The sequence below is a fragment of the Haliotis rufescens genome, unplaced genomic scaffold (assembly GCF_023055435.1).
Source record: "Haliotis rufescens isolate VD_foot unplaced genomic scaffold, xgHalRufe1.0.p SCAF_51, whole genome shotgun sequence".
NCBI classification, from domain to species: Eukaryota; Metazoa; Mollusca; class Gastropoda; order Lepetellida; family Haliotidae; genus Haliotis; species Haliotis rufescens.
The window spans coordinates 841,362-868,558 of record NW_025964235.1 but is presented as its reverse complement, the minus strand read 5'-3'; the positions used below and the strand labels follow the sequence as shown (position 1 = coordinate 868,558).

At 40.9% G+C, this 27,197-nt stretch overlaps 2 protein-coding genes across 2 annotated transcripts; one reads left to right on the top strand and one right to left on the bottom strand.

Moving 5' to 3' along the window:
- Positions 1-1,334: 1,334 nt before the first annotated feature.
- On the bottom strand, positions 1,335-27,196 carry LOC124140672 (transcription factor IIIB 90 kDa subunit-like). The gene is made up of 19 exons (XM_046508355.2): positions 27,063-27,196; positions 25,891-26,075; positions 25,297-25,371; positions 24,378-24,551; positions 23,949-23,980; positions 23,593-23,665; positions 13,482-13,631; positions 12,305-12,398; positions 11,905-12,031; positions 10,123-10,237; positions 9,552-9,866; positions 9,185-9,252; positions 8,671-8,752; positions 7,647-7,705; positions 7,038-7,282; positions 6,828-6,876; positions 6,271-6,364; positions 5,677-5,787; positions 1,335-4,235 (listed from the first exon to the last, which is right to left on the bottom strand). Exons 2-19 carry the CDS (start codon positions 26,072-26,074, stop codon positions 4,186-4,188), a joined length of 2,097 nt encoding a protein of 698 aa, XP_046364311.2. The 5' UTR covers position 26,075; positions 27,063-27,196; the 3' UTR covers positions 1,335-4,185.
- Positions 15,371-20,521, top strand: LOC124140677 (BTB/POZ domain-containing protein 6-B-like). Its single transcript, XM_046508366.2, has 3 exons — positions 15,371-15,501; positions 16,255-16,741; positions 17,784-20,521. The coding sequence occupies exons 2-3, from the start codon at positions 16,281-16,283 to the stop codon at positions 18,814-18,816; spliced, it is 1,494 nt and encodes a 497-aa protein (XP_046364322.2). The 5' UTR covers positions 15,371-15,501; positions 16,255-16,280; the 3' UTR covers positions 18,817-20,521.
- Position 27,197: the final 1 nt, after the last annotated feature.

Below are 27,197 nucleotides of genomic sequence, written 5' to 3'. Positions count from 1 at the left end.
TTGATGCTTGTCATCGTATCCAAATAACGTGGATGGATGCTCGTGATGACAATCACTGGATTGTCTGGTCCAGACTCGATTATTTACAGACTGCCGTCATACAGCTGGAATATTGCTGAGTGTGGCGTTAAACAACAAACAAACTAACGATATTCACACAAGGATAAAACGACCGCTTCAGAATAATAGTCGTTGTTTACAATTCAATAATACAATTTTGAATTGCGTCAGAACCGGATGTTCTGGTACTGGTAGATTATTCTATAGATTTGATGTCGTCTCTTCTCTGCGAGAATGTAAACATATGTTAGTTTCAGGCACACGAGAGGAAACATCAGCTGTCAGTTTATTCTTGGAACCAAGTCACACAAAACCGTCTGTAACCTAATGAACAACGAATGACATGTTGTCTTCACGTTTATGTCTTCACTGTTATATGTCGTCACCTTTATATGCCTTTACATTTGTCATCACGTTCATATCGCATCACGTTTATGTCATCACGTTTGTATGTCATCATCTTTATGTCTTCATCTTTCCGTCATCACTTTTATGTCTTCACCTTTATGTCATCATACTTATGTCTTCACCTTTATGTCATCATCTTTATGTCTTCACCTTTATGTCATCATCTTTATGTCTTCACCTTTCTGTCATCATACTTATGTCTTCACCTTTATGTCATCATATTTATGTCTTCACCTTTATGTCATCACGTTTGTCTTCACCTTTGTCATCACGTTTATGTCTTCACCTTTATGTCATCACGTTTGTCTTCACCTTTATGTCATCGCGTTTATGTCTTCACCTTTCTGTCATCATCTTTATGTCTTCACCTTTCTGTCATCATACTTATGTCTTCACCTTTATGTCATCATATTTATGTCTTTGTCTTCACCTTTATGTCATCACGTTTATGTCTTCACCTTTATGTCATCATATGTATGTCTTCACCTTTGTCATCACCTTTATGTCATCACGTTTGTATGTCATCACGTTTATATATGTCATCACGTTTGTATGTCATCACCTTTATGTCATCATACTTATGTCTTCTTTATGTCATCACGTTTATATATGTCATCACGTTTATGTCAACACCTGTATGTCATCACGTTTATGTCAACACTTTTACATATCATCACCTTTGTCTTCCTGTTAATATGGCATCACATCCTTATGGGCTTCTTTGCAAGCAATGTAACCAATGGAACAATTGGCAGGAGGTAAGCCAGCAAGATGCAGACATGATACTGCTCAGTGCTTTGTTATGACAAGCAAACACTTTAACCACTTCCTACTTGACCGCCCCGAAGAAATAACAAAGGATACAGTCTTATTCATATTTATTTAATCATTTTCACAACTTCAGTGAGCCAAAATCAGCAATGTGTATACAATAATATCATTGTGGTGTCTAAAACAAAACCAATAGATACTGTGGCACTGAAATCAAAAGTTGTTAATTCATGAAACAGCCATTTGTTCTCTATTATGAAAGATTTCATGATCCTCCAAGTTCATTCTTTAAGTATTTTGTTTTCAATTACAATTACGTTATCATTTCATGTCCCTATGAAGCAAGTCATCACTAAAGTGACTGTGTCATCACTTGGGTATATTGATAAACTGCTGCAATGGGTGAGTGAGCTTTTATGCTGCCTGTAGCAATTGTCCCATTATATCATGACTGCCCATGAGCTTAATAAACTTTAAACATTGGCCATACCATGTGGAGAATCAAACCCAGGTCTTGATGTGGCACTAGGCTACCACACCAACCAGTACCGCAGTGTGTACATATAGTCATTACCAAAAGAAACGCGAATACCATACATTTTGGTTAAAAAATTAAGAAGTACTCATATTCAAGAGACATTAGATTGGTTCGATGCACAAACGAACATACTGGTATGTTGTGTGAACCAACGCTTATAAACGCATCGCATGTTACGTCATAGATCCATGATTAGAGATGCTCCATTTGTCTCATGCAGGATTAGCATGTAAAGTTTGGGAATTACATGCAGCATATTGTGATAAGAATAAAGACACTCTGTGGAAACACTTGACTGATTGTTAGTTTTGCATTAAGTGGTACATACTGGAAACATATCATCTTAACGTCCATACTTCTCTCTATGTTTCTATGGTTTGTGTTTCTTTTGGTAGTGAGTATATATCGCCAGTGTGCAGGCTGGTAGGGCTAGAGGCGACAAGAGCTAAGCATGCCTGACTCTGAAGCATGAAATGGACTATTACTGTTTATTTGGTAGTCCATCTTAATTACTTCGTCATGCCCATGAACGTCTCACATATCCTGCATACTTCAGCCATGTTGGTATTTTGAGGAGGGTCCTTATGCATGGACAGCAGGGCGATGGTCTCCGAGTGTTCTTTCTTGGACACATGGTAGCTCTTGTGCTACATCACCTTTAGAATTCTTATTACAGTCTATTCTGATGAATCTATTTTTCTTTACACACATAACATCCTTCCATAAAATGCCCAATGTCTTCAAACAGCGAGGTAATAAACACAATGTTTTCAAATAAACGAATATCCTAACACCTAAAAGGACCATTACCACAAAAAACTCACTGGCCCCACAGGGAGGGTGTTGCTATTCTACATCATGACATCATTTATAAAGTCCTCATCTTTATATACCAAACCTCCATCAAATCCTGTCCTCTCAATTTTTGGACAATCTACAATTAGATGACAGACAATTCAGATCTCAATTTTACAATTATGGGTCATGATCAACTGCTGTCATTTGTCCACCAGACAGGAGTACAGGAGACGAGACGATTAGTTTATTCATAAAATACCGTACTTCCTCTATTAGACAATGTCTTCAATACAATGCCAGACTGAAATTGATTCCAGGTCATTTGGTTTGTCCAAAAATAGAACCCGGGCCTCTATTAGACACCAGGTCTTTAATACTGTGATATCTTGGTGATTAATATAATTAGTATAACCCTATCCTGCAAAAGTAGCCTTTGTTTAACTGTAGAATGTGGGATTTGGTAAGGTAAAGTGCTACCATTGTGCCAACATTAAACACAATAGACGTTGGGCTCTGACATACCCAAGGTCAACGGCTTACAGAAATGAAATAGATGCCTGTACATCTAAAAGATGAAATACGGTAGATTTGTCACTTAACTTGACCTATGTCAGCTGACGAAGCTCACAAGGCCGTCTGGTTCATGGAAGCAGTGGGAGGAGGTCATGGCAGTACAAATTGATGCCATCTCTGTTCACAGCTGTTTTAGTGGTCATTGTTCTGTAGGAAACAAGGCCATGACCTGGTTGGTGTCAACAGCGGGCTCATCCATACTGCAGTGCAGTGGTGGGGGGTTAACAGAGGCATGGCATGGTATGATCAGGGTAGTGATCTAATGGTGGTGTGGTATGATATGGTAGTATGGAATTGAGTAGTGACATGGTATGTGGTGGTATGGTATTGACAGAATAGTGACATGGTATGATAATGACAGAGTAGTGACATGGAATTGACAGAGTAGTGACATGGTATGTGGTGGTATGGTATTGACAGAATAGTGACATGGTATGATAATGACAGAGTAGTGACATGGAATTGACAGAGTAGTGACATGGTATGTGGTGGTATGGTATTGACAGGGTAGTGACATGGTATGTGGTGGTATGGAATTGACAGGGTAGTGACATGGTATGTGGTGGTATGGAATTGACAGGGTAGTGATATAGTATGTGGTGGTATGGAATTCAAAGGGTCATGGAAGTTGTGGTATGGCCAATCAAACTGCAGGTTATTTGCTGGCATCAGTCAGAGCCTGGAACGTGAGGTAGTTCTGTAACCTGACACCCTGTGTGAGTAGCACATTGCACATCCCTAACATCAGACTAGGTTGACAGTCATGGTAGATTACAACAGCTGCCTTGATCCCTGATGTCGATGTCCATGACTGGATGCAAGTAGCGGTGACATCAACGACAACATCCACAATCGGAAGTGAATGTGGCAAACATGGAAGTCCAGTGATGGATGCCCAATGGCGGTCCCCCTCTAAGCAGGGCATAGCACTTGGGATAGGTTCTCTCTTGACCAGCTGCTTGTTCAGGTCGGAAACTGTTGACCTGACAACATTTTGTTCGTATCACAGAAAGAAGAAAAGAACCGCACTCTTTGTGTCAGTCATCATCCAAATAGTATTCATCTTGTTCTTCCTCATAGCCTCGATCTGAAAAACCAAACAATACTGATCTAAGGGCACCTGCTGAGTGAGACATGGTATCAACAATACTGATCTCTAAGGGCACATGTTGAGTGAGACATGGTATCAACAATACTGATCTCTAAGGGCACATGTTGAGTGAGACATGGTATCAACAATACTGATCTCTAAGGGCACCTGTTGAGTGAGACATGGTATCAACAATACTGATCTAAGGGCACATGTTGAGTGAGACATGGTATCAACAATACTGATCTAAGGGCACCTGTTGAGTGAGACATGGTATCAACAATACTGATTTCTAAGGGCACCTGCTGAGTGAGACATGGTATCAACAATATTGATCTCTAAGGGCACCTGTTGAGTGAGACATGGTATCAAACAATACTTGTCTCTAAGGGCTCCTGTTGGGTGAGACATGGTATCAACAATACTGATCTAAGGGCACCTGCTGAGTGAGACATGGTATCAACAATACTGATCTCTAAGGGCACATGTTTAGTGAGACATGGTAGCAACAATACTGATCTCTAAGGGCACCTGCTGAGTGAGACATGGTATCAACAATACTGATCTCTAAGGGCACCTGCTGAGTGAGACATGGTAGCAACAATACTGATCTCTAAGGGCACCTGCTGAGTGAGACATGGTATCAACAATACTGATCTCTAAGGGCACCTGTTGAGTGAGACATAGTATCAACAATACTGATCTCTAAGGGCACCTGCTGAGTGAGACAAGGTATCAACAATACTGATCTCTAAGGGCACCTGTTGAGTGAGACATGGTATCAACAATACTGATCTCAAAGGGCACCTGTTGAGTGAGACATGGTATCAAACAATACTGATCTCTAAGGGCACCTGTTGAGTGAGACATGGTATCAACAATACTGATCTCAAAGGGCACCTGTTGAGTGAGACATGGTATCAAACAATACTGATCTCAAAGGGCACCTGTTGAGTGAGACATGGTATCAAACAATACTTGTCTGCCCAACCCTGCATATTCAACTGATAGAAAACAAAGGTTTTTGTATTTAGTTGTCCACAGACAAGTCAAAGGCTTACTAAATGTAAATAAATACAACATTGACTCCTACACTCTTTGTCATTGTTGGACATGTAGACACCAAAACAGTGTAGTTATCTAAGGAAATATTAAACACATATTATTATTATTATTCATATAATCTATTTGAGTGGGCAGTCACTGTCCAAACGCATCAAAGTCGATTTACTGGACAGCATGATGTTACATGATAATATTTGATGTGACTGTGTCATACTAGGATATGCTCACAGAACAGGAATAATTGTCACACATCACTGGTACGTGTTTCTGGTGTACAAGACAGTTCCCGAAATGTTGTACACCTGTTTATTGACACCTGTCTAATGAACCTGGATAACGACACCTGTTCAAAGACACCTGTATCTCCCATTACCTGCATCATGTCCGAGGAGTTGGGCTGCACTGACATTTTCCTCATCCCCGAAGTCGTCTTCCTCATAATCCCCTTCCTCCTCTCCATCAACATTGTACACCCCAGCAGAATCTGCAACATCCACAACAGGGTCATCCACAACAGGATACATTCTCTTTACTCTGGCCCTAGTCACAATTGTCTCGCTAAGAAGAAACATAATAACTTGTGTCGTGTGGGAAAGGGAATATTACACTATTAATCAGGTGAAGCAATTACTGGAGCTGGAGCTTAAAGTCAGGAGTAAGGAGGGGGGCAGCTGGCTTGAGATGAACAAACAAAGAAACAAAGATAAAACAGTCAAGAAGACCAATAGAGTCAAGTTCCTTGACAGAACAGAAATCTCACATTATTGAGAGTGTTAAACAGTTAGTGAGTGTTAAATATTTCTACAAATAAATTTCCACTCTTGATACAATGGTATACTGCTCCTATTGAATTCAATGTGACATGATGTCCTCGATGCTTTCTACCAGCTTCCAGGACACGCCAGAATCCTTCCCACAGTTCCCCCGAAATCCTCCACCAAACACTCCCAAGTAATCCCACTCCCACCTTTCGCCTCGTACTGTATGGGTCCACTCTCTATGACAACCTCTGGCTTGACATCCGTGTCCTCGGAGAACTTCACCCGCTTTGTGTCTGGGTCCTGCAGTGGAACAAAACTCATACAAACTCACAACCTCAAAAACAAGAAATACAACTAGAAAAACCAATGTATTATACATAGCTTCATCAAATCCCTGTACTGAATACATTGTTTGAGAGGCTTGTTACATCAAACACACATCCCTCCCTTGACATGACAGCTAAGCTCTCACGATTTATCTAAAACTTGTTTATTCAAGGCTGAGCATTTGGTTACAATTAAACAGAGAACAGAAGGACAATTCCCCTGGTTCAGTCTCTAACTCATGTTGACAAGGAAGTGATAGACACTTCTGGCCTGCTGCTGTCCCTGCCAAGATTAGATACCACGTCCGTTGCAGGAAAAGCGTGTGTCCTGTGTACTGATCGACTGATCTACTTCCTCAAATATTGACATTTTTGGTTGTCAGCAATATTCCATCCATATGATGGTGGCTGAAATACAAAGAAAGTAATGTGCCTACCTCTTGAGCTTCACGTTTCACATCAAAGTTAACACTTGATCTCTTAAATCTGAAACAGAGACGACATCATCAACGTACCCAGAGAATCAAAAACAAGGTCTATCTGCATGATAGTACACCCACCACCATATCAACAGACACTAGGGTGAGATTCTCCATATATTCCCTCCACTGTGGGAAAGATGCAATAAAACATTTATATCCCCCTACCTATTGAGTATTGACTTGGAAACCTTCACCTCGGGGGTGGCAACATCAGTGGGGGGAGGGGGCTCCACCTCCGGGCCTAGCTTCGTCGAGGACTCGGTCTTCATGGCCTTACAGTTGAGATCATTCAGAACATCGTAGTTAATCTTGTTTGACAGTTTCTTTTCTAATAACATCTTAGCCAAGGCCTCTCTGGCACTGGAGGCTTCCCCTGTTTGTTGTGGACGTTTCTTGTAGGTACGCTTTTTCTGGAATATCAAGAGATAGTTTTGTTCTAAATGTTTCCATGACACAGCAGTTGAAAACTACACCTCACATCAAGCTAGATTAACTGTTTGCTGATCAAGATTTAGGTAAAATACTTCCTTTCAACAAAACGTTTTTGTCATTTTACACAATCACATTAGTTTTGTCATATCTTGTTGTGTAGCTGTGCTTTTCTCTAGAACCTGTGTGTCACACAATCACAGATCCATACTGGGAATCCCAAGACGATTAGGTCCCTAACTCATTCGTGGTGACCTGGCTGACTGTATTCATCCAGAACTTGACTGACCACAGGCTGACGTGACACCATAGAACCCACTCACTCACTCTCCTATAGCATCTTACCTTCTTCTCTGGTTTCAGCGCCTCCTCCTCTTCCTCCCGCTTCTTCCTTTCCGCCTTCTCTGCAACAGAGGAAAACCACTCATGAATAGACCTGATCTGTGGGATCGTGCAACAAGGCATGGCGTTCAGCACATACACTGCCAGACCAGCAACCTCACCCCACATAACCACCTAACTATACACATACCTGCTAATTACAGCAAACTTCAAGATCAGATTTTGACATTTTTTCTTTTGTCAAAATGTCCCTTTCCACTTTCAAATAGTCGCCCCTCACAATAACAGCCTTCACAATACCACAGAGTTGGTTAAACCGTTGGGTAATCAGTGGCTCTCACAAATTTCAGTCTTTCCCATGTGATTACATGTTTTGGTAAGAGTGCAGTGATGACCGAATAAAATAAATGTCAAACCAACAATGCACACCTGGATTTGTTTGTTAAAAACACATGACATATGTTCTCCATATCTAATTCCGTCATCGTCAATTAAACTTTAATTGCTAAACAAACATTTACCACATAAAACTTTCATACGTTGCCACAGTATCTGTTGTATGAGTATATTAAATGACATCAGTGCTGTGAACTCACAAGAATAATACAGAAGAATGCTGAAAATTGCAGCCATGAAAAGTGATTTATTGCGTGTGATCTGAGAACTCTGATGCCAATGTTACTTCTGCCACTCCTTCTCCGCTACACTGTGATAATGATTAGGATGATGTTCGTAAGGTGAAGATCCAACCAGCAACTCATGCTTGTCGTAACAGGCACCTTTGCTTGCCGTAAGAGGCGACTAACGTGATCAGGTGGTCAGGCTCGCTGGCTTGGTTGATGCATGTCATCGTATCCCAATTGTGTGGATCAATGCTCTTGTCAATCACTGGACTGTCTGGTCCAGACTCGATTATTTACATAATGCTGGAGTGCAGTGTTAAACAACAATCAAATTCAACATGTTGTGTTAGGTCTCTGAAACACTTCAACATGAATGTGTCTACACCAAACTGACTGTGTCCCACCTTTCTGCTCCTTCAGGTAGTCTTCATTGGCCTTCATCCACACCATCGTCTTCACCCGCACCTCCTCCTCAGTCAGAATCATCTACACACAACATGTCAGCGTTAACTACAGACAGTAAACAGGTAACCTTCACAGAATGGCTCATCATCTTCAGACTATTTCCTGTCTGGTCAGACTCATTAACACATACAACAGTATCATCCTGCAGCCAGTAAATACGTCTACATTTTATTTTAGTCTGAAAAGAGTGGCAGAACCCCTCACGGCTCAGGCGTACCAGTAGTGGAGAATAACAAGGTGTAAATGGAATGGAATTGAGTGAGCGGCCTTTGCACATATGTTAGCAATATTCCAGCAATAGAATAGCAGAGGTGAACAAAAATAATATTAACAAATTGTCTCCTTTGTGGTGTGGTGAGTAAATCAGGGACCATACACCAATATATGGTCTGTGAGCAAACGCTTTAACCACAGGGCTACCCATCTCCCCCATAAAGAAAGGGGTACACTCACCCAGTCCAGTTCTTCATCATTGATGCCTTCTAAGTCCAATTCCCCTCCCATATCTATAACTACAGACTCTGAAGAGAAACAAAGTTCAAAGATTAAGCATTTGGAGGAGAGGTCATTCACTGGTCATATAGCGGTTACCTCCTAGGCCCTGTTCCACAAAGTGATCTTAGCGCTAAGACTATCGTAAGCTCATGTTAGAGTATAGGAGTTACAATCACCTTAGCACTAAGATCTCTAGGTTGAACACGACACTGTTCATTTATAAGGCTTAGTGGATCAAATTCATAAAACGTAAATTATCTCGTGTCCTCATAATTTGGATTTTCTGGTCAAAATCTGAAACTTGGTGTTTCTGTCCCTCACCCACCTGAGTCATCGTCCTCCTTCATACATTCCTCCACCACCTCCTTGATGCCCAGACTGGCAGCCGATGGCGTTAACCCTTTCGCTGTCAGCGCTTCTCGGCGTGTGAGACTCTGCAACTTGTCAGACTCTACCTTGGCCACCTCCGGTCCCTCCTCCCCGTCCAGCCGACGTCCTTGTGACACCGAGGTCTTGTCCTTCACGTCACCAGCCTCTCCAACATCCAGTAGGTCGATTGTTGCGTCTTTCACCGCCTCCTCCGCGAGGTAGTTACTGGCGGCTACTACGTCGTCATTCTCTTCACATTTGTCTCCCATTTCTGAATGTCAAATGTGTTAGTATTAATTGATGATGCATCTTCAGTTGGGGGAAAGAAGAGGAAAATGGCCTCAGTCACCATTTTAAGTGAGTATATCAGGTTTTAAGAGGTAGACGAAAGTCAGTCCAGTTGTGTCATAGCTGTGTTCTGTGGCTGTGATTTTCTCTAAAATTTCTTTTACACTGAAATCGGCCACAAACTGTTTTTAATTTGTTTACTATTTCATAGGTGTAATGGTAATAAAGCTTAATCTCACTTGAGTATGATGCAAATATTCCTCTGGGTTTTCTCGGCTCGAGAGACTTCTCAATTTCATTCTGGAGGCTGCTCACCTCCGCCGTGAGATCACTGAACTTGTTGTGTTCTTCCAACTGTGGAGAAGGGAAACATGCATCACGCTTTCACAGTCTACATCCCACATGTTTCACAGTCTACATCCCACATGTTTGACAGTCTACATCCCAGGTGTTTGACAGTCTACATCCCACATGTTTGACAGTCTACGTCCCACATGTTTCACAGTCTACATCCCACATGTTTGACAGTCTACATCCCACATGTTTGACAGTCTACATCCCACATGTTTGACAGTCTACGTCCCACATGTTTCACAGTCTACATCCCACATGTTTCACAGTCTACATCCCACATGTTTCACAGTCTACATCCCACATGTTTCACAGTCTACATCCCACATGTTTCAGTCTACGTCCCACATGTTTCACAGTCTACATCCTACATGTTTCACAGTCTACATCCCACATGTTTCACAGTCTACATCCCACATGTTTCACAGTCTACATCCCACATGTTTCAGTCTACGTCCCACATGTTTCACAGTCTACATCCCACATGTTTCACAGTCTACATCCCACATGTTTCACAGTCTACGTCCCACATGTTTCACAGTCTACATCCCACATGTTTCAGTCTACGTCCCACATGTTTCACAGTCTACATCCCACATGTTTCACAGTCTACATCCCACATGTTTCACAGTCTACGTCCCACATGTTTCACAGTCTACATCCCACATGTTTCACAGTCTACATCCCACATGTTTCACAGTCTGCATCCCAAATGTTTCAGTCTACGTCCCATATGTTTCACAGTCTACATCCCACATGTTTCACAGTCTACATCCCACATGTTTCACAGTCTACGTCCCACATGTTTCACAGTCTACGTCCCACATGTTTCACAGTCTACGTCCTACATGTTTCACAGTCTACGTCCCACATGTTTCACAGTCTACATCCCACATGTTTCACAGTCTACATCCCACATGTTTCATAGTCTACGTCCCACATGTTTCACAGTCTACGTCCCATATGTTTCACAGTCTACATCCCATATGTTTCACAGTCTACATCCCACATGTTTCACAGTCTACGTCCCATATGTTTCACAGTCTACATCCCATATGTTTCACAGTCTACATCCCACATGTTTGACAGTCTACATCCCACATGTTTGACAGTCTACATCCCACATGTTTCACAGTCTACGTCCTACATGTTTCACAGTCTACGTCCCACATGTTTCACAGTCTACATCCCACATGTTTCACAGTCTACATCCCACATGTTTCATAGTCTACGTCCCACATGTTTCACAGTCTACGTCCCATATGTTTCACAGTCTACATCCCACATGTTTCACAGTCTACGTCCCATATGTTTCACAGTCTACATCCCATATGTTTCACAGTCTACATCCCACATGTTTGACAGTCTACATCCCACATGTTTCAGACTACGGCCCGCATGTTTCACAGTCTACGTCACATATGTTTCACAGTCTACATCCCACATGTTTCACAGTCAACGTCCCATATGTTTCACAGTCTACATCCCACATGTTTCACAGTCTACATCCCACATGTTTCACAGTCTACGTCCCACATGTTTCACAGTCTACAGGTGGAGTACCTGTGCTCATCCCCTACCCACTTCCCCCTACCCCCATGGATCTATAGTCCTATGTCAGTGCACCTGTGCTTACCCTTACCCCCATGTATCCCTTCCCCCAGACCTACGTGTGCCAGCTTGGCCTTGCGCTTGCTCTCCGTGTAGCAGGGTGGGTCATGCTCCTCCTCCAGGTCTATCTTGATGAACTCGTCAATGGTAAGCTGACTCGATGCTGTGTCCGAGAATTCAGTCAGTCTGTAAACATCTGCACTGGATTAATTACAGGCTAATTTCACATGTTCTCAAACAGAATTTGAAAATGCCCCACTACCCCCAGTCACCTAGGGATGTAGGGGGCTACATGTAATGGTGGCTATTTTCAGTAAAAGAGATTTTTTTTTTTTTTTAAAGTAGAAAATTAAAAAAATTTGTATACATGTACATGTATTACAAAAATGATGGTCAACTAGGACACTGAAATGGACAAATTTCTTCCAAGACATGCTTAAATAATAAGTCAGTAATTACCGTTTCCTAATTGTGGTTTCACAAACTTTGACGACTCTGATCAAATCTCGAACTGTGCGGCTAAAATTGTGCATTCTTGCTGCCACAAGGATAGCTGAAAAATTATAAAAATAAAACATTATTTATGATGGGTCTAACTTTGGAAGGAAGAGAAGTGAGTGAGTTTGGTTTTACGCCGTTTTAAGGATATATTCCAGCAACATCACGGCGGGGGACACAAGAAGATATTGAACCCATGTGGGGAAGTGAATACTTAAACCACTGGGCTACCTCACTGACCCCTATAGGAAGAGGAAATATGGTTTGACAAACTCCAGTCTGTTCCATTAACAACATGGGACCTTTGAAGAAAATCTTCTGACAGAAATATGACACACTGAATAATTCAGAATGTTCTACAGTTGAATTGTCACAAAAGAGAGGGGCTCTTGGGTAGCCTAGTGGTTAAACCAGGTTTGGTTCCCGACATGGGTAATATGTATGAAGCCCATGATGAAGCCCCTGCCATGATATTGCTAAAAAAAACCTGCTAAAAGCGGTGTAAAATCATATTCACTCACTCACTTAAAAGCGACCTCTCTTGCTTGTTGCATTGTGTGGACTAAACCTGTAACAGAGGACAGAAACAAACCGGTATATCATCCTAGTGATTCACACAGATTGGGAAACCCAAGCATGAGACCAGAGATCATAACTAGGGTGAATCTGGGATTCAAACCCACAATCAGAGGATCCTTGTATCTGAAAGGGATGCAACTCTACACAACCAGTTGTACTTGAAACCACTGGTACCTGTATGCTCAAGTCCACTTCAGTCAATACAGGAGTGAGTGCAGGTAGTTAACACAATATTCCATCTATATTACTCAAAAGGTGTTAAACAACACCCATTTTTTTCATATTAACAATATGACTAAGTTAGTCTGCCATGACATGACACATTAACTATAGTCATATCAAACAATCGGGTGTTCTTTTATTTCTTTTCAGTAGTATATATCAGGGAGACCTGAATATTGTCAAATGTGGACCAGGCAAACCATAGCCCTGAGGCGCGATGTCAAGGCATGAACCTCTTGACAGTCGAACCCCTCTGCTCTGGGCTGGGCGAACCAGCAACAGAAAGCCTTAGCCATGAACAACAGGTGACTTGCAGCATGACAAGCCAGGTGCTCACCTGCCCCACACAGGCCCGACGGGCGTCTCCCCGTGTGCATCCAGTCTCTCTTCATCCTCTGCACCAGCCTCAGGGCCGTCATGGACACCTCGTGCGTCTTGTCCCCGAACTCCAACTTGTGGGCAAACCGGCTCACGTACAGGCAGGGATCTGGAAGGAAGTCGGGGAGTTCAGTCGTGAGTCAAGAAACGTATAACGGTAAGCTGACGAATCTACCAGGGAGTCTCTTATGATTCTTCCCCCAATGTAGAAGTATCTCTGCATTTCGCGGTTCACATACTGTACCCAAAATGAGCCAACGCTTGTAACAACAAGGATACCCAACTGCCTTACACACGCCTGTCAACTATTCGCTACAAAGGCCAGACTTTTGCTTAAAATGTGATTGACGAATCCACAGACCCAAAAACTGTAATGGGAATAATTAAATGAAAAGCAGTGGGCTTTTTTTTATTCTGCCGACCAGAACTAAGTAAAATGTTCGTTTTTTTAAAATGCTATTTTCTGTCTCCATTTAAATACTTTATTACAAATACTGTTATTCAAACCTGCTGAAATGTATCTTGAAAACTGTAAAACACAACAAACTATTACGAATCACTATTCCTCCTGCCCCCATCTTTTCCCAACCTACTCAACATTTGAAGGAAATCAAAACAAACATCTAAAATTGCATATGTTGTTTTTTATATATCGACCTACAACCTATTTTTTGTGTGTGACAAAATCTGAACACCGAAGAGAAGAATCCTGGCCTAACCTGTATATATGAAGGCATATCTGAAATATGATTGATAGCTACCCAGAATGTTCCACTGTCAGGCAATACATGTTCAGTCGACTTTTTCTTTAAATATTTTAACCATATTGGTGGTTTTCGTATACATGTGATAACACTGTAATTAGGCCGAACAAAACAACACCTAACACTGGGACAAGACAGCGAGTCCAGCGGAGTTGAGCCCCACTGATATATTTTACGAATGTTTCAATCACACGTACGTTCTACCTGAAGCCTTTGTGTAGACATCAATGATTTCGCGTTGCTTACACCTTCAGCCAAAGTAGGTTTTCTAACTCAGCAATAATAAATAACAGTACATGCTTATAGTTAACAATCTTGGTCTTGTAATCTTCATTTATCAGCCACGCATAAAATGGTGACGTCCGTAGCAGTGACGTGCTAGTATTCTGGTTGAATTTGCGGCAATTATCAATTCAAAGATTCCAATATGCAACTGACTGACGGGCTTCGCATCAAGACTGGAGTATTTCAGTGATCCCAGCAGAAGAAACGGTCCACAGTTAAAATGCTTAAAATTCCGGAAAACAGCACGAAACCATCAAACATAATCTCTTAAACGTGTATCTAGGTACATGTGTTGCATCCATCATTTATCCAACTGTATTTATTTTACTTATAATAGCCATCACTCTATTCGCGTTCACAGACATCGTTCCTAGTTTTTCAGTAGTGTATTTCAAGCCAAACTGTCCAAAATCCGAGAACTTTGTAAAGAGGACTTCTCCTCAGTGTCATTTGGTCGACATACTCAAGTAAGACACGGAATGATGTCAAACATCTTAATGAACCACTGTAAATATCATTCCTGTTATAAGAGCCGCGCCTACATCGGGTTTTTTTCTCTTCCAAATAGCAGCAATGTTTCAGTTTCACTGCATTTTTTATGTCCATATTTTTCGTTAGAAAAAGCCTGTTTGTATTGTTTATCGCCACAGTGGCGATTTCAAGAAACTTGAATATAATGTGACAAATATCAGAAATATGTTATATAGTGTATGCGCTAAACACGCCGACTGAATGACGCTTCGTGCAATAGAAGTACCACTAGTGGTATATAACGCGTTTCCCTGGTTGTCTCCCTTAGACTACATTATGGGATACGCAGTCGGGGGATGTGAAAGACGTAAACAGGAAAGTTGTGGGGGGAAAACATCTTGCGTGTGTCGAACCCTTTCAAAATCACAGAAAAAGAGGTCAAACAACATTCTCAAAAGCGTAAGTATTCTATTATCTTATAGTTCTCACAAAATAGTTTCCTCTGACTACGGTACTGAAAATGGTTAGAACTTGACAGGTCAAGCTTCAGTTCTTGCAGACAACAAAATCATATAACACTTATGTCATGATTTTGAATGTATGTTGTGGAACCATTAGCCACTCTGTCTACAGAAAGGTTAGTGACACTTTTCGGCATTCCAAAACGCACTAAATGGACTTATTTAATATAATTCTGAATGATTGGAACTACTTGGTCATTATTTGAAGTTTTGGAACGAATTGCTATTCCATTTTCCACAGGGGTAGCAGAGGTCGTTTCTGGACTTTGCTCTTGTACGAAAGAGACTATAAAAAGACCAGGGACGTAGACAGATAAAATATTTAAAAAACGCAACTTTAAAAAAAAAAAAAATGGGGTCGTCTTAAAAGTCCATATTTTCTGAAATTCAGTGGTATGTTAAATATTACATTCAATGCATAAATGTAAATAAATCTAAACATTGAAGCCTCTTCTTGTTTATTGGTCCTGGTGGTCGTTTTATGCATTTAATCTTGCAGGTGTTGCTTGCCCAAATACTTGTGACAATGTTTCACTTTAGCCACTAAGTCTAAATGTCTGCACAAAGCTATGCAGACGTCAGGCTAGGAGAAAGCCCTTCTTTGAAACAGAATGTCACATTAATAATCTCATTTAAGCTGATTATGTTCTCCTATCTAATATTAATGGTATGAACTGCATCCTTGTTTCAGCTTGGCTGGATTGACATCTACCCAAAATGGCCATGAAGTCCTGCATTGCTTCTCGTCTCAAGGATGATGATGAAGTAAATCAGGAAGTTCCATCCAACTTTAACTCCCAACCCCCAGTGTCTGTTGAAACCCGGTCCCCTGACTGCCTTCCCCCCATCTCCTGGCAACCAGTGTCCAATAGCCGCCGCACCCCGCCACCCCCACCCCAACCCCTCCCTACATCCAAACAGAGCGAGGAACACAACTGGCAAGCCACACAGACTTCAGTGCGAGAGAGAAATGCAGTCATGTTCAACAATCCTCTCATGGCTGACATCCATTTTGTAGTTGGAACTGAACCAGTGGTTGAGAAAATACCTGCCCATAAGTATGTACTTGCTACAGGAAGCTCAGTGTTTTTTGCAATGTTCTTTGGAGGCCTTGCTGACAAGACTGAGGAAATAATCATCCCTGATGTAGAGCCAGTAGCTTTTAGGAACCTGCTCAGGTAAGGTGGTAGCTTGAGTTCTCCAGTCTACAACTTTAGTCAGTATAAGTCTTTTCTAGTAACTTGAGTTTACAGATTCTACATCTTAATACTAAACTGTAATGTAAATGATGACAAGTTACTATCAAGTTAGGGCTTTTAGTAGATTCAGCAGTTCGGCACAGATTTGATCATTCTAAATTTATGTACAATTCTTCATTATCTCTTTGGATGCTTAACATGCTTAATGACGAATTACATGTGAAAATATGGACCAAGCCTATCAGTGAGTGAGTGAGTATGGTTTTACGCCGCTTACAGCAATATTCCAGCCATATCACGGCAGGGGACACCAGAAATTGAGCTTCACACATTGTACCCATGTCGGGAATCGTCCCCGGGTCTTTGGCGTGACGAGCGAACGCTTTAACCACTAGGCTTCCCGACTGCCCCATGCCAAGCCTAGCCTATTAAGTATAGGCATGATACAGCCAGGTTTGAGCAATCTGCAGCACTTCATGTACCAGTATGTAGACAGCTGTTGAAGGTATACACAGTCCAGGGATTCTGTTACTTATGATGCATATTTTCTACATTTCATGGTTTGAGCAAGTGCTGAGAAAAATGCACCCTTAGGAATGGATGTTGATAAATTTTTGCATGTCAGTCTATCACAGCTCTTGTACACTTGTGCATTTTGGTCCTGTCCAAAATAGATCTAGGCACTAAATACTGAGATGTAATGTAAAATGTTTAGAATTAAATCAGAAATTCACCAATGAGGTTTAAGCAATAAAGGCATTTTCTGACATCAGAAATGAATGATTCCTGTATGAGGGAAGTGAAAGCCATGTGAAATTCAAGATCATGCAAAGAAGCAGCATCTATGGTACTTCAGTAAATCCCTTCACGACGTTCACCATGATACCTGTTCACATCTGACCATTTCACATTTCATGACATTGCTAAAAAGAAAACCCATCAATGTGTTACTTAAAGATGATTTGTAAGGCATGGTATTGATGAACTGTGAATTCCTACAAATGAACTTGTCTTGTTGCAGGTATCTCTACTGTGATGAAATTAAACTTGAAGCTGACATTGTTCTGTCGACTCTGTACGCTGCCAAGAAGTACATAGTTCCTCATCTAGCCAAGGCTTGTGTCCGTTTCCTTGAGACGAGTCTCAGTGCTCGCAACGCTTGTGTCCTTCTGAGCCAAGGTCGCCTGTTTGAAGAGGTGGAACTTATGCAGAGATGTTGGGAGGTTATAGATGCTCAGGCAGAGGAAGCCCTAAAGTCTGACGGGTTCACAGACATAGATTATAAGACCCTTGAAACTATACTCAGTCGGGAAACCTTAAATGCTCAAGAAATCCATATCTTCTCTGCTGTGTCCCGCTGGGCTGAAGCCGAATGTCGACGTCAGGAACAGGATGTAACTCCAGATAACTGTCGCTTGGTGCTAGGGTCTTGTCTCAATCTGATCCGCATGCCAGCTATGACGATTGAGGAGTTTGCAAATGGGCCAGCACAGTCCAGAATACTCACACTAGAAGAAACCAATGATCTTTTTCTTCATTTCACTGCTCGTGTGAAACCTAAGCTTCCCTTCAACAGAAAACATCGCAAAGGACTTGAGCAGTATAGGGTTCACCGGTTTCAGTCTTCTGCTTATCGCAGCAACCAGTGGAGGTACAGGGGGCGTTGCGACAGCATCCAGTTTGCAGTTGATCGCAGAGTCTTTGTAGCTGGATTTGGACTGTATGGCTCCAGCAATGGGGCCTCGGGGTATCAAGTCAAAATAGAACTGAAAAGAAATGGTCTAATTCTTGGTCAAAATTTAACCCGATTTAAATCTGATGGATCGAGTAACACATTTCCTGTGATATTTGACAACCCAATCCAGGTAGAGCCAGATATCTATTACACGGCCAGCGCGGTGTTGGACGGTGCCGAGCTCAGCTACTTTGGTCAAGAGGGACTTGCGGAGATGCAGTGTGGCAAGGTCACATTTCAGTTCCAGTGTTCCTCGGATAGCACAAATGGGACTGGGGTGCAGGGGGGACAGATACCAGAGCTTATATTCTACTGCTGACAATCGCTTGCCATTAGAAGAATAACTAACCATCTATCATACCTTAAGATATAATATACATACAGGCTTCAACACTGCTCTATAGGGCATGCCTAGCTGAAAGGACCAGTAGTGTTTTTAAATTGCATAAACTGGTCTGAAGTGAATTGCAGACTAGATGGATGTAGCTCCTTGTGTCTACCCATAAAGTGGTAAGATCTATTGAATATCAAGTATTTCTGAATCTCTTTAGTACAGTGCCTGGCAATCCTGCTCTAATTTATCATTGTGTCCATCATTGTGCAGAAGATCTGAGCATGCACAGTGATCAGTTAGCAACAAGCAGTATCAGAAGCTAGCACTATTCAGCACTATCAAGCTTTATAATGGTTAAGTGTTCGAAATCTATGGGGGAGTGGCCTTGAGGTCGTATGGTAGTATTTGAATCTAGGTACCCCCTAAATCTTCAACTTTTACCATAAGGGTCATGACAAGGAACCCTTCAAACAGTTTTTGTGAGAGAATTGCAGGGAGATGTAAGATGTAAGTGCACAAATAGACCAAAACCAGTCCCCCTGTCTCCAATAGGTTCAGTACAATGAGGATCAGTCACCGTCCCCAGCATGGGCTTCACATGTTCCTGTTTCATGTATAAATGTCTGCAAGTTACTTTGTTGTGCAGGTGCCCCTCAAGTATTGTCCCAGGGTATTACTATTAATGTGATGTCCATGTGTTGCCCCTGATGTCTCATCTGCTATTAATGTTGTTGAAATGGCTTGCAGCAGACTGTTTACTGTTGGTTAGAGACTTTATGAAGTACCTGCTTCCGTGTTGCAGCATCGACACATTCATTGGGTGGCCTAGTGCTGGACACTAGACCTCGTAAGACACTGTGTGATACTTAGTAACTGTATGCATATTACCTGATTACAAGATATATTTCAAACAGTGCCATAATTACTTAGAGACCTGGATATTTTGAATGTCACAAATCATGAATATTGCATCCGGAAGAGGGGTCAATATGAATCATAATGACCTTAGTCTTAAGGTATAGAAGTTATACAAATTCAAAAGTTGAGTCTTGGTTCATGATAATAGCAACAAAATACATTTCATCCAACACTTGAACTGTTGTATGAAAACACAGAAGTTGTCAGTCTGCAACTTTAGCCACTAGGCCGTAGCCCGAGTCTAGTGAAAATCATTTTGGTCTATTAACATCGACAAATAATAGTTTGTTTGATAATATTAAAATTTACTAAAAATGATGCCAAAAGCCAAGTTTGGCACAGACTGGGCTCTACCCCAGTAAATGACTGAGATGGTAAGGTGTGTGCATGCTGCTATGCTTCCTAGTATTTGTTATTTTGTGTTCCATGTTGGTAATCATGATAAGCGCTGAACAATCCTGTTCCTTTTCTCAGAGCACCAATTACATTTGAGAGGCATTTTGTTTTGTCATTGATCACATATGGCCAATTAGTCGACAATCAGGCCATGAGAAATGGGGAATGATTATACAAGCCCTCATATTTTACCCAACCTACCCTGTCCTTCAAAAGAATTATGTTTTGAAACGACAATCATTTTGAAGTTGTTACCTACATGACCTACGTCCAGTGAAAATATCAACAGAAGTCAAGTTTATCCCTGAAGGTTAAAACCCTGATAGACTGTACTACTGATTTGTTAGTATATGAGAAATAAAGATTTTTTTATTGAGACTTTTTTACGTGTTTTCTCTAATAAATATATAAATGGAACCCAGGTGACTTCATCTTGCTGTCAAAGACCCAGACAAAGACAACTTAACAGCGATAGAAACTAACAGTTTTAGTCCACTAGTCCTTATTATGAGAACATATAGCAAAACCCTTAAGAAGGTCAAATTTCTACTGGTCCTTATGATACCTTAACTATTGGGCAGTTTGGAAAAGACTTTAGGACTAGTGCCAATTTCTAGCGCTGCTTAGATCAGGTGCACTCCTGGCACTAGTGCTACGATCCAAGACTGTGAATGAGAGTGAGTTGGGTTTTATGCTGCTTGGTAAAGTGTGTAAGTTTCATCACAGCATGTGTGCCAAACACAGGCGTGAGGCCTCAAGATTCTTATTGGTGAAACTGATGAGCTCAGGAATGGTGCTGACCATGAACTAAGTAGTTGTAAGTGAAACAACCTCTGCGGTCTTGGGGATAGACTGTCTGCCTGGAGAGCGGAAGGATGGTGGTTCGAAGCTATCCGTGTTATACAAAAAAAACAATGGTACTGCCTGGCTATCTGGAATGAAGGGGATAAAACTGGACAGGTCGGTTTGGAGTCAATAGAATGTATCTGAATGGGGTTTCCATGTGAAACTGTGGCATGGTATCTCAGTGGGCTAGAACTATATCGGCATTAGCAAAAGCAGCCACACACACACACGCATGCATCTTGCCAGTGCAATAATCTTGAATGCGACCTTAATTCCATTTCACTTCACCTCAACAACTGGATACTAGTGTTTGTTCAATCAAAACACAAACTGAATTTTCTTTAACACTTCTCGCAAACCTTGCTTCATTTGAATTTAAAATATCAAAAGATACATTACCAAAGTATTGTCATTGAATTGATGTTTGTTTTGGTCTTGTCTACTCTGCAGTCAGCAATAACTGCAGTTGCATCACAGCAGCATGTTAAAAAACAACTCTGGGCTGGGGGAACGGAGACTGAGCACTGTCCCATCACTGGGGTATGGTAACCTGCCATTAACCAGCTCATAAAGTCCACCTTAGTTGCCTCTTTCGATATGCTATAGTGAGTGAGTTGTATTTAGCACTGCTTTTGAACAGAATTCCAGTTATATCACAGCATGTCAGCTTTACATTGGAGAAAGCCTGAAGTGATGCAGGTCTCAGACATTTACCACTTTGGTGAAACCCACGAGCATGGGTATAGCGCTGACAGACCTAGAAACATTATTGGAGCCAACCAGGATTCAAACCCACAACCATAAGTTTCTGAAATGCCCAAAGGACACACCTCAGCACAGCAAATTGAGGTGCCTTAGATTACTGGACCACCCATGCTTCTGATGACAATCAATGGAGGTCTGGTGAAGCAAGGGTTGACATGAAAGTGATGGCCGGAGTTGTCAGGTGCCTGTGATGCAAGGGTTGACATGAAAGTGATGGCCGGAGTTGTCAGGTGCCTGTGATGCAAGCCAGTACAGTTCTCACTGTCCAGGGTCCACTTGCACAAAGCGATCTTAGCGCTACAATTATTGTAAATCCTTAAGATCGCGATCTTAGGCTTTACGCTACAATTGTCATCCACTTGCACAAAGCGATTGTAGGTTAAGATCATTGTAAGCTACAATCGAAACTTACAATTGGTCCAGACCAATCTTAAGTAGCTAAGATCGTTGTAGTCCCTGACAAAATGGCGTGCAAGACAGGGCCAGTTTCACATTAATAATCTGCTTTACGATCAAACACTGCCTATTTATTTTGTTAGATTTTATGATTCGAATCGACACTTCAACAACACGAAGACCGCACCACAGATTTAACGTAAAAAATATCGTTAATTGCGATAGTGAACCACATAACTATCGAGTCGATAGTTAAAAGTACTATTCCCACCCGTGTCAATGCTGAAAGAAGTCTAAAACAACATACCTTGTCAAGGGAAGGATAAAACCTAAGTCGCCTGCAAGCGATTTGTAACGTCCGTGACCTTTAAGATAAATCAAGGGCAGCTAATCATAGTTTATATTCTAGATGGGAGTGGTTTCCCTTTGTATAAGTATCGTAGAATCTTCCTTGCCCAGTTAGTGTATTAATGTTGTAGAACCGCCGAGCTCCCCTTGTATATCTTTTGGGTCACATTCGTGTCAGTTATTTTGTCTTTAGTTTATCATTAAATAATCTACAAGTAAACACAAGTTGAAGTGCAAAATCATACGTTTATATCCAAAATCGAGTGGGACAGTCACGAGCGGTTGTAATATCTGAATTTATAAGAAACTAATACAAATATTCATCAAACAAGCAAATACACATGATGAGACATTTGAAATTTGTGTAAAATATCCCATAAATAGCAAAAGTAAAATTCACACTTTTTAAAAAATATAATTAATACCAAATGAATATATATTAAACAACTTCTTTCTTGAAACATTATTCTTATTTCCCGTACATGCATTCTTGAAATCTCCCGTCTTACTGTGTTTTGAAAAGGTTGTCATAACATCCTTTGTAATAGCGGCAAAACTAAAACATGAAGGATATACATGTATTTAGGATTTTACGGAAAGCTCCCCCAAATAGATGACGATCATACATTTACCTGTTATGTTATTTGGACATAGAGATCTATTATTATTTTCTTTTTTTACTTTCATAATAAGAATGTCACTAAATCTATATGCCAACATTCTAATTATAGTTTCCTTCAAATAGTTGAGACCTTTCAACTGTGCAAGGTGCGTGGAGGGAGGTACGTGTTGTATGTCGTAACCGGTTCTACACGTTGTATGCGCAGCAAGATTTGCGCGTTTGCAGACAACCATAGACAGGAGTCTAGTTTAAGATATTTGTACCTCCACCATTGAAGATTTCAATCTTAGTTAAGATCGCGATCTTAAATCCAAGCCGTCTTACAATCGCGTTAAGATCGGTTTGTGCAAGTGGAATAGGACAATTGTAGGGTGATTGTAAAGTTGATTGTAGCCACCTAAGATCGATTGTAACTAAGATTGTTCTGTGCAAGTGGGCCCAGGTGTGTGGAGGAAGAGAAGGACACTCACCTATGGCTGGGATATTGATGCACAATTCTTTGGAAATGGCCAGATAGGTCCTACCAAGGGAGTAAACATTTGTCTGTTGGAAAAGAATAAATAGTATTATTAAGTAGAATTGCAAATTGTGAATGAATTGAAATTAAGACCGAAGTGATGAAGGTCTCAGACGTTTACCACTTCGGTGAAACCCACGAGCACGGGTATGGTGCTGACAAACCTAGAAACATAACCGGGAATCGAACCCACAATCATAGGTTTCTTTTGATGAATAAAGCACTGTTCAATATTGCAGAAAAATCATTACTGGGGACACTAATAGTGGGCTGGACATTGTGTACTCATGAATAAAACATTGTACTAACCTGTAACAAATCACTGAAGTCCAGCAACATATGTACTGCAGATAAGGAACATAATGACAAGGACACACAGTAACCATGGTAACAGTGTTTCAGCCAGGATTCACAATACTTAACATGGTTTATGTGTATTTAATAAAAGTCGTATCATCCTGGTTACACCCTATGGAGACAGGATAGAGCATGTGCCCAGAGAGGGGACAGTCGGTGGTTTGACCATATGAGGCAGACACACACACACATCGTTAGTACAATAATCTTGAACTCGATGTTAAACCCCATAAAGATCCGGGTAGAGAATAGGTCTTCAGCAACCCATGTTTGCCATAAGAATGCTCAGTTGCATAAATTGATGCTCATGATGTCAATCAATGACAGACCACGGTCATATAGCTGGAATATTAATAGATATCATATTAATACAAAGGATATGAGGTGTTCCTTCTGTTCTGCACACCAGATACAAACATGCTGCAATGACATTATTCGTCTTGCGTCCCCGAGTAAGCCTCTTGGTGACGGCCATCTTGAAGAAGTTGAAGGCCGTGTCGATGCAGTGTTGGTTCAGCTTCATCTGGGCACCAAGCTGCTGGATCTTTTTCTTACCTTTACAAAGAAGTGATGTATTGTAAATGTACATGCTTATCCAGGTGATGATGCCACTCTCTCACAAGGAATGTTTTCTAAAACAGGAATCTCAAGCTGCTGATTTACTGAAAACAAATAACCTATACCTCGCAAAAATAATAATTGGCCTTTTCTTGCAGATTAGTTTCCAAAGAATACAGTTCATTATTTTTACTTATCTAAATGACTGCTCCCTAACTGTGAAGATGTAAACCGTCATCAGTGTTCATGTATCCATGGAAATAACTGGACTGTGCCACTCATTCGTACTCAGCTGGATCACGATGCACGTCTGTTTTCCCATCTTCCATGTTTACCAGTATGTTCAACTATGTAGATACTCCTTTGTATTTTACTATGGCTTAATGACAATTCAATGTTCTGGGAAAGTAACCCCATTATTGACCAGGTCAAGGGGAGATAATTCCTTCTGATAATGTTTACTCTATACTATCGCTGCCACTAGTCAAAGCTCCCCACAGTGATAGGTGGCTACAACTATGCTTGGAGTTGAACTCGCAGCAGACTGACCCTTGTGATTACAGTTGTGACACCGAATACTCATTATATCATACTCTCCCTCCTTTTACCAAGAAATAACGTGCGTGTCATGTTGTCAAGTTCATGTCATTAAATACACTTGATCTTGTTACCCCCAAGGCTCTTTTGTATTGTTATTGAAGTTAATATTTACACTTAAAACTGGCAACAAAGGTTAAGTTACCGTTCTGAAGTGTCATGGTCCGAGACTCCCTGGCAAAGCCATGATGAAATCCTCCCAGACCCTGAGACTTGGTTCCTGGTTAGAAATAAATTGAAAACAAGTGTTGAAAAATACAAGGTTAACAATTTAAGCTTAAAATATTGTTTCCATGTATAGCAAAATATTAGGAGGGTCACAATAGGCCTACATCACATATGATTCATATGATCTGTTAAGATTGGCTTATTCTAATGGTATTGTGCAATCAGATGTAGCATGTTGTTTAGTGATGGTGATCCATAAATGTTGCCTGCCCATCTTCAAAGTAACCTGCCCACATTCAGACATTGTAAATATTGAAAAATCGAAAAAAATAAGTCACAAATTGCATCTTGATTCAGTTGAAATAATGGAAACAACTACTTGAAATTTATGAGGAGTTATAATAAAACCTAATACGTCAGTAGTCCTAAAATTATCTGCCAGACAGTCTGACAGATGGAGGAAAATTTCACGCAGTCCGACAGAAAAGTTACCAGCCACGGGCAGGCTGTTATTTTGGACAGTGGGGACACCCCTAAGACCATAGTTCCTCCAAATAAAGGCAGAACTCACCATCCTGCGACACATACTGGCCTATAACTGAGGCACCCCCTGCTGAGTTTTCCTGGAACTGCACCTCGGAGACAATGATCTGGTCCTCCAGGACAGACCCACAGTTAGTACAGACTGCATCGCCCCGAGCCTGATCAATGTCGATGTCGGTACAACCACACTGGGTGCACGCGCTGCTCGACATCCTGGCAGAAAACACAGTCAATTAGTAGGTATAACAAAACAACATTAGTGTTTGATATATACTATAGTGCATATCTACATGATAATCACCTACACTACTAATTTGGATAAGGATAATCAGATACTTTAATTTTTTTAAATTAACGCGAGCGTGAATTAAATGCAAAAAATGCGAGAGGTCTTTGCTCGCATTATTTAACTTCGCATTTATGTCTCCAAAATGACTATCAACAATAAGACGGCCTCACTGCACACTTTGGATAGCATTAATACCAACCTGAATATAAGCACAAACACTGTTTATTGCATGTATTGAGCAGCAGTTGTAACAAGTACATAACAATGTCATTCAAAGAATAGGAATTACACAATGGGCATCTGGCCAGTTATCACTGCTGGGGTCAATACTTCTAACAACATGACCAACTCGTTTAGGAAACAACTGTTTATTGTTTTTATGGAAGTGCTGTACTCAGCTCTAATAAGCGGTGCTATTTGCTTGGATTAAGGTAAGAAGTGAGATCTACTTGATCTATAAATATATATCTAAAAATGATCATAAAAATTTTTTTGGAATCTTTTATAAAATATGAAATTCATTTGTGTAGATACGGCAATAAATAGACTCACTTTAAAAAACAAAACAATAGAAATCTGAAATCGTCGAGCAAAGATTCGAACTCGCGTTATCGTTTCACGAGGCAACAGTAATCCCTGCCACTTTACCACTGAGCCACAACCGCCACAAAACTCGTGTTGTGAATTATAAACATATTGAATCTGCTGTGTACATTTCACAAAGCCGACGTCCTGGGTGTTAACATTCACGTGTCATTTATGAAATAGACATATTTATTTCACATAAACATATAAAACCACAAATATTCAACAATGTGAAATCATGCCCATACCACGCGTGACAGAAATGTGGGTAAATTATCCGAATATTGAGCTGAAGTCATACTCTATGAAAATAAACATATACCAACCTGTTCTCTGATAATGTTTCTAGATATTGCGGGAAAATAACTGCTACATGAATCTCCTCTATTTCACAACTATGTCATGAGAAATCGCGGATCAACTACGAGAGGAAAGACTCTCGTAACAGCTTTTGCGCATGT

Bases quoted from the DNA above. Each gene is read 5' to 3' on its own strand.
- LOC124140677 (XM_046508366.2), top strand. From the start codon at position 16,281: ATGGCCATGAAGTCCTGCATTGCTTCTCGTCTCAAGGATGATGATGAA. The intron at 16,742-17,783 runs GTAAGGTGGTAG...GTCTTGTTGCAG, and splicing joins GCTTTTAGGAACCTGCTCAG to GTATCTCTACTGTGATGAAA.
- LOC124140672 (XM_046508355.2), bottom strand. From the start codon at position 26,074: ATGTCGAGCAGCGCGTGCACCCAGTGTGGTTGTACCGACATCGACATT. The intron at 7,706-8,670 runs GTGGGACACAGT...CCTCTGTTGCAG, and splicing joins CTACCTGAAGGAGCAGAAAG to AGAAGGCGGAAAGGAAGAAG. The intron at 6,365-6,827 runs GTAGGCACATTA...GTTCCACTGCAG, and splicing joins TGAAACGTGAAGCTCAAGAG to GACCCAGACACAAAGCGGGT.